This window comes from Lycium ferocissimum, chromosome 4 (genome assembly GCF_029784015.1).
Source record: "Lycium ferocissimum isolate CSIRO_LF1 chromosome 4, AGI_CSIRO_Lferr_CH_V1, whole genome shotgun sequence".
NCBI classification, from domain to species: domain Eukaryota; kingdom Viridiplantae; phylum Streptophyta; class Magnoliopsida; order Solanales; family Solanaceae; genus Lycium; species Lycium ferocissimum.
In genome coordinates this window covers 18813726-18825475 of record NC_081345.1, presented here as the reverse complement: position 1 = coordinate 18825475, position 11750 = coordinate 18813726, and the positions used below count along the sequence as shown (strand labels likewise).

Genomic DNA, 11750 nt, shown 5'->3' with positions numbered 1-11750 from the left:
CCAGACTTCTTCAAATAGTCAGGACATTAGAAATTTTCGTAAAAAATCTAGAAAATTGTAGCATAAAAAATTACACTAGGCACAAATTAAAAAAATTATCTGAAATTACACTTCAAAAAATTACACCAGACTTGAAATATCTAAAAATAATACTCCCTCCATCCCAATTTATATATAACATTCTTTTCTTTTTAGTTTGTTCTAAAAAAAATTGACACCTTTTTATATTTAGTAACAATTCAATTTTAGATTTACATTTTTACCTTTAATAATAATCACAAGTTTTAAAAGTCTTCATTTATTTCTTAAATTTCGTGCTTAATCAAACACTTTCATATAAAATGGGACGGAGGGAGTATAAACTATAAAACTTGTACTTCCAAATGTGAGTTTCAGTTAAATATTTTGTATTTTTACAATTTTAGTTAAATTAACAACTTAAGTTTGGTAAATATCCGACGAAAACTAAAAGTGCTCACTTTCATCAAATTTAAAGGGCCAAAACTGCTCAAATTATACTTAAAGGACTATTTTGAACCCACTGAAAAAAATAAAGTACCATTTCTGTCATTTTCTTGAAGTGGAGGATCCACAAATTTTTTTGATTGTGGGACCTACTAGTTCGTTTTACTGGGGCCCTCTCATGGCTTTTCAAACCGGTGTCAGCTGTCGCTGAAAATCACACAGTTACAGGTAACATCGACGGCGGCGCTTGCTTGGATTTTCTCTTTTTTATTCTGTCTTTGTCTATTTATCACGTGTCTCGCTTTCTTTTAAACTCAAAATTTACATCAAATTGCATTAGTTTATCAAGCTTATGAAATAAAATTTGAAATGAAGGTGTGCATTGGTTAATTATTGTTGTTTGCAACAAATTTTTTGACTTGTAAAAAATAACTGCAAATCACAAATAAAATATTTTAAAATAACGATTTTATTGATAAATTTTGCGGGTACAAATATGTTATTTTTCTTGATTCTTCTCTCCTAATATTTCTTCGTAATTCGAGGGCATTACGCAGTTTGATAAAGCCAGTATTTAATTGCTTGATCTCTTTGTGAATATTTCAGGATTTATGAGATTTTCAAGATATCTTTTCAAGAAAATATGTGTCTCTTTATATAGGTATGAGCTAGAATTTAGGGAGAGTAGTCTCCAAAAAACCCTAATAAATATTGGGCTAGAGTCCCACAAAATTTTGATGCCACGGTTTTCAAATGACAATACTTTATGCAATGACAATACTTTAGAAATGCATTAAATATGGGGAAACATTAGATTTGAGAAGTGAGCAGTGGTTTTCATTTTAACCAAGAGCAATTACCATGTGAGAACGACGACACAAGTTTACAAAGTCAAAGCGTTTGACCTGAGAGATTTGCTATTTGACTTTCACAAGTTTGATTTTCTCCCCCGTGAGCCAACCAGAATGTCACGCATTCATTTCCCTCGGTTCAAATGTGTGCGTGGGTATTTATGTTTAGTTGAAACTTAACCTTAGGGATCGTTTGGTACGGAGATTAAGTTATCATGAGATTATAGTCTTGGGATTATTATTATTCTAGACGAAGGAGGTGGGATAATAAAATACCAAGTTGGCAAGTTTGATGGAATAAAGTGGGATATCCGGAATTAAATTTGGGATTAATTATACTATGTTTGGTAGAAAAAATAAAATTTATCCCAGGATAAATTTATACTTTCTACAAAACAGAGTATAAAATTAATCCTAATTATACTCTGTTTGGTAGAAGAAATAAATTTATCCCAGAATAAATTTATACTTTCTACAAAACAGAGTATAAAATTAATCTCAAACTTAATCCTGGTACATCTCATCTCCGACCCCTAGAGTTTGACTTCTATAAAACGACCGTTAAGACATAAAATAACTGATCACTACTAGTATCTATTTGTAAATCTATTTCAGGCATAAATGAGTGAATTTCAAAATATGATGTATAATATGTTGAATTTCAAAATACGATGTATAATATGTTATAATTGTAGTGGATATAAGTAAAGTAGGCGTTTGGACATGCGGTTTGAAATCATGGTTTGAAACCATGAGATGAAACCAGCGTTTGGATATGCATTTCATCTCATGGTTTCAAACCATGGTTTGAAACCCCAAATCATCCAAAAAGACATGATTTGGGGTTTCATACCATGGTTTCAAAAATTTTAAATATAAAACTTGACTCATAAGTTTATATTTTATAAAAAAAGACCCATAACTTGGTAAATATTTTTAACAACTACTCCCACCAACCATTTACCAACCTCATTAACTTCCGCTAACCTTTATTTATGTCTACCATGTGGGAGGATTATATTAAAGAGTAATTACATTACTATTCATGTTAAATTTTCGTTTTTATTGAACTAAACTTTGATTAATTGATGTTTTATTTTTCAGAAAGGTCTTCTAGTAGCGTATTAATTTTGTGATGAACTATGACTTGTCCATTTGGTAAGATTGTAAAAGAATTAGGAATGTTTTGATAGTTTTCACAACTTGTCGGATTTTTATGTCTATAAGAGAAAATATAACTTAAGATATCCAAATTACATGTCCAAATATAATTTCAAACCATGTCTAAAGGGCTCCTTAAGGTCATTTTACGTATTATCATAAGTGAGGTGGGTGTAAAGGTAACTGTTGAGATAAATTAATTATTACTCCTTTTTGTAGCATATTCAAGGTAGCGTGTGGCAAACTATTGTATTAGTCACACACCTCATGATTCCTGAATTTGACAATGTCAAGTTTTAGGCAGTATCCTCCATTTAGTTTGTCAACTGTCTGGCCGTGACTTTGAGGCAAAATTGATATAAATTATAGCTTAAGGACACAACTTTCCTGAAGATGACCCTTTTTTAGGGGCAGTTGTTAAATTTCTAAGTATAATATATGTCGAGATAATTAATGCTTGTTTTGGTGATTGCTGACAGGACTTTTGGCTATTTGCCTATTTCTCTCCTAACTTCTTTTCGTGCCTTCTTGATTGCTGCAGAAACCAATTCAAATCATGCAAAGTTAGTTATTAAAATTAGCGTGAGTAGCAGCTAATCTTCGTTTTGTTTAGCTCTGGTTAAAACCATAGATTATGACCCATCCCTGTATGTGCCCAACAGGCCAACATCACACAATTGCCTAATAGCTAAACACAAAATGAAGTCCCGTGACATTTATTGGTTGCACGTTTCCCCTTTTTGTGCTGGTCTTTAATTTTTGTCCCTCGTAACAACCAAAATTTTCTGTGGGGCATACGTTTATATTTTCGCATCATAATGTCCCACAAGTTATACCCGCGCCCTTAAAAGACTTATATTTCACTAGGCATAAGTTCGATTTTGAAGGGCAAAATTAGAAATCAGCCCATTTGACGGGAAAAACCGTGCAGTTTCTTCGACAGGGATGTGTGTTTCTTGAAGCGGATGTTATCCTCTTCGATGCTTCAAAATTTCAAATCATTCTAGAGGAAAAAAGGAACTTAAGTAATAATACTATTCATAACTTAGCATAATCATGATATGAATTTCTATTAGTGACCAAACTCGGAAATCAATCAGCGGATAAAAGGATTTTAACCCTGAGAATCATTTTAATTCTAACAAAATTGAAGCGATAAAAGGATTCCATTAACTGAGATTAAAACTTTGCTTGTGATAGCTATCACATGAAGGAGTCAGTTCATGAAGTTTCTAAGAAAAGACACCAAGATACACACGGGAGTAAAGGAGGAACCTAGTGGAGTTCCAAAAAGGAATTAAATCAGTTGGCCACAGCGTGCTAAAGGAGTCATTATGAGAAATTCAATAATGCATTGAAGTTCATAAAATATTAGATACAAACTGCAAATATAATCATCGTAGAATGTTTTACAAGTTTATATGGGAGGTGCGAATAATATACTGATATGAATAGATTAGAATTTAGCACTATTGTTATGATGACTTTGATGATTTTCGTATGTCAACGGAGCCTTCGAGCTGGTTACAACAAAAAATAGTTTATACCTGGACTTCCTAAGATTTTTATTGATCTCCTTAATATTTCCCCTAATTTTCTTTTGCAACTTTCTCTTAAGCAGTTGCGAAAATATAATATACTTGGCTGAAAAAATGTTTTTACCCCAGTAACCCCAACTGAACGGAAAGAAAACACAAGAGTTCTTTAATCAGTCGAGCTGAAGTATAAATATCTCAAAGCACGCCACGATCAAACGCTATGACTACGTAATATAATTGATATATGGCACCCAATCGAAAGACAATGAAAAATTATTGGCCCTACACGTCAATGAAGTCTCTTCATAACCAGTGCATGCCTACTAGTAGCTTAGAAACCTTCCAATGACACCCAAAGAAAAAGGAAATAAGATATAAAGGAGACAGAAAACGACGAACTAAGATATGCAGTCCGGACCAAACTATTCAACATCTTGGCTTAGATCTTGCTGCAGCAAAATGGAATCCTGGGCTAGAAATCTCACTAGTGCTATTGTTGATGGTAAGGAGGTATTCCGCCGGAATGTGGTAGTCCGTTCTGTCCATGCATTGGCATCATCCCAGGACCCATATGAGGAGGAGGCGGCGTCGGCCCACTTGGAGGCATAGAGTAATGGTGATTGTGCATCTGCATTGGCATTTGTTGAGGTGCAGCACCAACAGGTGAGTTCCAGCCAGCTGAATGCTGAGGAGGTGCAGCACCAACAGGTGAGTTCCAGCCAGCTGAATGCTGAGGAGGTGCACCAAGTGCTTGTTGAGGAGCTGGGGCATATTGCGTAGGTCCATTGTATGGATGAACACCTGGACCTCCTACTGAAGGTGGTTGCTGCCCCAAGACCTGGGGTTGAGAGTTCATCATAGGGACATTTGGGACTGTATAATCTCTGCTGCGATCATTATTCACCTGATATTAGATCGGAAAGCACGCTATTTAGTGGACTACTCATTCCAAATAGGGGAAAAAGATCAGGTGGAGATGGCAGACGCTAAAATGTGTAGTGGCTCTTATAAGTTACTCCTAATATTTATCTTTAGCAAATAAAGCTCTCTATGACCCTTTTTACCTTTATACTGAGATCAGTGTGGCGAGAGTAGGAGATATGAAGCTTACAAAATCCTCCTTCATATATGGAATGTCCTTCTAAAGCTTCCTTTGCAACAATTGCTGTCTGCACATCTGCAAACAAATCACATCTATTGCTTAGTTCAACGTACAAGTACTCCTAGTACTGAGTAACTGGATCAGTTCAAGTAATGCAAAACCAGTACACAAGGTGGCCAAATTTTCGAGAGGGTATCAATCCACAATTTAGGTCAGATACAAGTACAATAACTGCTTAGGTTCTTCAATCAATATATCTAGACACTAAGAAAAAGACAAAACTTCATCGCTGAATTCCCTATGCAAAAATAGAGCTGAGAACCATAGTTGCACTCTGTGCTGGATACTTTTGAACCATCAAAACAAGCAACTAATGACTTCTTGGTGGAGAAACACACTTCTAAGAAATGGAAATTTTCATCTCACCTGGAAATTGTATCAAAGCCTGAACCCCACCATTCTTATCGAACATTGCAATCTTTAGCACAGGACCAAAAGCTGAAAAAACCTGAACCCCACATATAAAAACAGTTGAAGCAATAAATAACAACTCAGGATTAAGATCGCAACAGGATGTATCCAGAAACTATCATGTAACTGAAGCGGTGTACCATGTGTAGGACATCCAAGGTTACAGCATATTGCATGTTCTCAATGGAAGCTAGAAGAACATTACTTTCAGGCTCCAGCTTCTTCCCATCTAAACCCACACTGATCTGAAACGTGAATGGAAGAAATCTCAAAGGAAAGAAGCAGCATTTCATCACATATCAGGCAACTGCCAACCTACTAAAAATGTACCCTAAGCACAAAAACATTAGAAGTGTAGCAATCATACAAAAGATAAGCATCCGTTATACTCTACCAGTTAAATCATAATCTCCATGAAGATGCATTATCTTAATGTAGCCCCCCAAAAATTGCAAAATACAACATGAAAAGGCATTATCTTTTTGAAACGCTTGTATTTTTTGTCTCTCTTTTCTGATATTATTGTGTCAGGCACTTTTTCTGAGCCGAGGGTCTACCGGAAACAGCCTCTCTACCTCAGAAAGGTAGAGGTAAGGTCTGCGTACATCCTGCTCTCCCCAGACCCCACTTGTGGGATCACACTAGGTTTGTTGTTGTGGTTGTTGTTATTTTTGTGTATAGAGCTTATCCTGATAGATAGGTGGGAAAATTTGATAGATGAAGATGGTTAAGTCACATTCTTAATAGTTATCCCTTGTTACTTGATGAAGTTTTGATGTATCAAAAAGGTAAATCCAGAATACACAAACAAGGAAGTTGGAGCACACAAATTAGAATCCTAAAACATCCTTCAAATCAACTAATGACCACACTCTAGGCGTTGTGACTAATTGATTACCTGACCACTTGCATCAATAGCTGAGGGAGCAACAGGAAGGAGAGGATTGGTGTAGTCCCTAAATCACAACCATATGTAAAATGATGATTAAAACGTGGAGAAAAGTAATCAATAGACCCAGAAGAATAGGAAAGAAAATGAGTATGAGTGGTGAAGGATATAAAAATGCAATATGTACAGCCGATTTTCCGATAATAGAATAAGCCATCATCATGAATGTCTGCTAAGCCGAAAAAGAGAAGGAGGGGGGAGTTCTCTGTGTGAGGGAGAGAGATATCAGTTCTACCTGCTACGATGACTCTGAAACTTCACACTCAAATCAGTATGTGCCGAATATGTTATTTTGAGAGAACAAGGTCCCAGCTCCGGAATCAAATACCTAATGCAGAGAGAATAACAATATAGGTCAATGGCTACTCTCTCACAAAAAAAGAGGACTAAATTGTACTGATATTGAACAGCTGATGATGGATGTAAAGACGTTGTGGTATTCTTCTTCTTTACAATATCATAGTAGTCTTTGAGCATATGCACATCGAAACAGCTAGCTGACGGCAAGTCTAAGCAAAAATCTCATCTGGCCAGCACCTTTTAAGCAGGATCAGCTAATATTTATTAAGCTAGAAGATGCAAGCTCACCGGTTGTAATGAACAGATTCTTTAGCAACATTTAAGCTGCATATTTTAGCAGTACACAGACCACATCACTAGAATTACAATGAACCTAAGGGGCATTAAATGCGAATATATAATGAGATATGGAATGGTCAAGGAACATGCGTGTACCCCTTTGGTAGATTCTTAAAAAGCTCTTCAAAGATGTCGAGCCCCAATGTACCCCAATCTGAAATATAAATCCACAATCACCTGGGAATGCTTCTTCCATCAAGGGCATCCTTCGCAGAAGTCGCAGTTTCTGCATCAGTAAATTGCACTAGCGCCTGAAAAGGTTCCGATGGAGAGTGGTGGACTTTATCAGCTGAATCGATGGTCTAGAGACATAACAAGACCAATCAAAGTTGATCAAATCCAACTTCAATAACATACTGACCTGGAATCCAGCAGTTTTCTCAAATGTAGTAATCTTATGGACAAATCCAAAAGCTGAGAACACCTGGGAAAGAAAAAAACGATTATAAGTAGAAACAAACAATTCAAAATAAAATCAAAACACAAATTTGGAAACATCTTACGTGTTATTATGCAATTTCAATCATCGTCGTCGTTAATAAAGAAGTACAAGATAAAGAGGAAAACCACCTAGTTTCAAATGATTATCAACTATATATGTTTTATGATGGCGGTGTTTGGACCAACCTACACGCACCCTGACTATTCCACTGGGTACCTGCTACCTCCCACCAACACAGGTAACATGTAACTCTGCCCACTGAGACTTAGGTAGATGAGAAGAAATCACCTAGCATTTTTTGCCTCCGCTATAGTGATTATCAACTATGTTATCTTCTTCCTTACAGATACAAGGCGAAGAATCTCCCTTCAATATACATGATGCCTATCAATTAACCTAAAGAAAATCTAAAATACAAAAAAATATTTGTTTGAAAAGGGTAGAAAAGCATATCGCTCCTCTCATCTACTGTGTTGATGCAACCTAAAGCTACCAGAACATAGAAGATTGTATGATCAAATGAACATATTTAGAAACAAAGTAATTTAGTATCTTTTTTTTTTTTTTCAATAACCTTGGTGTCCAGCCAGCTTGCATGCACCTCAACTAATTACACGGGGTACCTGCAACCTCCCATCAGCCCAGGCACCAGATATAGTATCTATAACATAACAAAGCCTACGGCTTGACTTAGTGAGAATAAATGTAACCTAGTCAACTCAGGATCATCATTGGTGGGGTCTTCAGCAGTACCAAGTGACGAGACACATTTAAGAAAAGATCGACACAAACAAGCAATGGAGAAAGAGGGTTTAGGCAACTAAATAACCGAGGACAGAGCATTGAGGTTCTCTTAGACGTATTGCAACTCCACACTAAAAATTGAGTTATTCTAAAATAAAAGAGACAATGTCACTACACCAGAACACTGAAATGCTGCATCCACTAACAAATGACATATGCACAAACAACAATTTTGCCTCAGACAACAAGATGTAGCAGCATCTATGATGCACATGCCAATTTTCAAAAGGAAAAAGAAAAAGAAAAAAAAAACATCTGACACTCCAAGGAAAGTCGAGACAGTTATATTAAGAGAAAGGGGTGAGAAAGAGCCAGTGTTAAGCAAAGGAGAAAGGAAACAAACACACATGCGCTCTTTCTCCCGATGCAATAAGCTGCCATTGCAGATATATCCTTGACATTGGCCTGCTGATCCATTCATATTCATGTCAAAGAGCACTCAACAAAGCAAGACATACTATAACCTAATACTAAAACTACACAGAAGCCTTTCTAGAAGAAGGTTTGCCCTCCACCAAACGAATATGTAGGGAAGTAATATAATTACTTACCAAGTGTAAAACATCTATACTGACAAGGCGTGCATCATTTCCCTCAATAGTTACCAACAATACATTTCCAGCGACATCGGCAGTAGTTTTGTTGTTCACTATCTCTTGCCTGTTGGAATACTGTAGATAGACGGTTTTCCCGCGTACCTGAGCTGGTTCTGAGGAAGAAGCATAGTACGATATCATTGCAATAGCTTGATTCAATTCTGCCTACAAAAATTAATAGATAGAAAACAAGAACATCAAGAATAAGTATAGTTTCACTGGAAAGAAACAGAGATTTGAAGATAAAGGAAGTTCCACTTACAAATTCTATAAATGCTTGATTTCTATTTGCTCCAACATTACATTTGGTATTAACAACTTTACCAAATGGCTTTCCCAATTCAATCAGTTCCTCCTCTGTGCATTCCCATGGTAAGTTTCTTAAATGTAGAACCTTAGAGGGAGGCTGCGTGTATCTGAACTGAGGCTGACTAGATACAGATGACATTCCGAACCACAAACCCAAGCTTCAACAAAAGCAACACAGATTAAATCCCAGCAAGTAACGGTCCTTCAAAACTAAGACAATAGTTCACACATAAATTTAGAAAATGTGATTTCATGTTCTAAATATTCCTATCTCATTACTCAAAAACCGTATCTAGCTAAACGGTATAAGTACATCAATCAAAAGATCAAGCATGTTTATGAATGCACTGTGATTCTACACCGAATGAACAAAATTTAGAGTAAGTTCAACTACTGTCATATACTATCTTGTCCTTTTCGGTTTTCCTCTCCATATCTCTTTTCTTGAATGACTATTATACTATGCTTTTCCCAGACGGTATGATGCAAGAGTAAATTACTAACCGTACTAACTATATACAGAGGGAAAACAGTTAAAAAGAATAAGGAATGAAACATAGAGCCCGTTTGGATTGGCTTATAGCTTAAAGCTGTTTGCAGCTTATAAGCTGAAAAAAATAAGTTGGGGTAGTCCAACTTATTTTTTTTGGCTTATAAGCTGAAAACAGTTTATAAGCTGCTTTAGATAAACTAAATTAAATGGGTCTAATTATTTTTTTGAGCTTATTTTAAGTACAAAATGACTTTAATTTCACTTGACCAAACACTCAAAAAAGCTGAAAACAGCTTATAAGCCAACTTATAAGCCAATCCAAACGGGCTCATACACTTGTTATCCTCTTCTTTGAGTAAGAAAGTAATCCTTCAATGTTATAATAACAACACCAAGCTAGGCAGTTCCTCCCCACCCCCACCCCTCAAACCCAAGGGCGAATTTAGTATGCTATTTATGGGGCACATAAACCCATGGTCTTTCCGCAAAACTAGGTATTTTATGTACATAATTTTTAGAACTGATCTAATATTTCCTGCAGGCACCAATGCTACAAAACGGCTTAATGGTGCACTTGGTTCAAAGCTGAGTTATTTAACAAGGATCAATTCCCACCTAATTCACTTTTTTTCTCCTTTCTTTTAATAGTGCACCCATGTTCTAGAAATCCTAAATTCGCCTCTGCTCAAACCCAATACAGAAAAGAATGGATAAAAAGAAAGCCATAAAGGAATACCCCAATGAAATAAAAAGAAAAGAATTAGGATTGAATCACAAAACTTCCAAACAGAAATAGCAATACAAACAACACAAATTAAGTAGCATTTCACAACAACACCAAAAAAAAAACGTAGTCAGCAAAACGACACCAACTTTATCATCAACAGTTGTTTTTTTAAAAGAATATGTCAATCACACAAATCCAACAAAATTAGATCAGTAAAAACTCAATAGCATACAACCCCTCAAGTCAAAACCCAGCCAACAGATAAAACAAATAAAGAAAAAAAAAAAAAAAAAGGGGGCACACAAATTTTCACTGCAGGACCAAAAAAGGTTAAAAATAGAAAGCACTGGGGCAATCAGAAAATAACAACAGCTAAAAATAAAGAATATGGGGATTAGGGCAAACAAACAAACGAACAAAAAAAGAGAGATATTTCAATTAAGGCATACCAGAACGGAGAATAAATTGGATAGATCTCGATAGCTGGGTATGTTGTTAAGGCTAGAACCCTGGAGGAATCAAATATAGGTTGAGGTATAAAGACAAGGGGCGAGGTTTGGAAAACACAAAAATTTGCAGGGTGTTACCTGTAAAAGAAAAAAGGAAAAAGATGGAGCAACATATATATATATATATGTACCATAAAATGCCACAATTATTTTTAGGAAAAAAAAACTTAAGCCCCGTTTGTCCATAGATATCAAAAAAAAAAATCACCTTTTTTTTAGAATTTTGGAGTTGAAGTTGGAGTTGTGTTTGGCCATAGTTTTTGAAATTGTAATTTTTGGTAAAATGTAGTTGTAAAAAATTGAAATTTTTTTGAAAAATAAGTTTTTTGAATTTTTGGTATTCTGAAGTTGTATTCGGAATTTTCATGGCCAAACGCTGATTCCGGAAAAAAGTGAAAATAAATTTCGAAAAAAAGTGAATAATTTTTATGGCCAAACGGCTACTTAATACAGTAAAAGAACAGAGAATAGACCGTTATATACCTAAAATATTATATTTGATATTTAGATTTTGTTTGATTGTGATAAACAAAATTTGACTCAATATATATTTTTTTGATTTTTTTATGCTGTAAAAAGTTTTAAAACTTAATTTTAGACTCTAAAAAAAAAATATCAAAGTGCAAAAGAATTCTAACTTAATCTTTTTCTTCCTCATGTTCCAAGTTTATTTGATGTTTCATATTCCTCGTTG

At 35.3% G+C, this 11750-nt stretch overlaps 1 protein-coding gene across 5 annotated transcripts; it reads right to left on the bottom strand.

Moving 5' to 3' along the window:
• Nucleotides 1-4236: 4236 nt before the first annotated feature.
• LOC132051703 (polypyrimidine tract-binding protein homolog 2) lies at nucleotides 4237-11151 on the bottom strand. Of its 5 annotated transcripts, XM_059442879.1 has the most exons (12): nucleotides 10997-11151; nucleotides 9281-9485; nucleotides 8974-9183; nucleotides 7538-7600; nucleotides 7354-7427; nucleotides 6773-6865; nucleotides 6487-6544; nucleotides 5729-5833; nucleotides 5544-5625; nucleotides 5080-5192; nucleotides 4754-4919; nucleotides 4237-4708 (listed from the first exon to the last, which is right to left on the bottom strand). In XM_059442879.1, the coding sequence occupies exons 2-12, from the start codon at nucleotides 9464-9466 to the stop codon at nucleotides 4506-4508; spliced, it is 1353 nt and encodes a 450-aa protein (XP_059298862.1). In that variant the 5' UTR covers nucleotides 9467-9485; nucleotides 10997-11151; the 3' UTR covers nucleotides 4237-4505. The 5 variants fall into 5 exon arrangements, with proteins under 5 accessions (XP_059298862.1, XP_059298861.1, XP_059298863.1 ...); XM_059442878.1 differs by having other exon boundaries at nucleotides 4237-4919; XM_059442880.1 differs by lacking the exons at nucleotides 9281-9485; nucleotides 10997-11151 and adding an exon at nucleotides 8770-8830 and having other exon boundaries at nucleotides 8974-9120.
• Nucleotides 11152-11750: the final 599 nt, after the last annotated feature.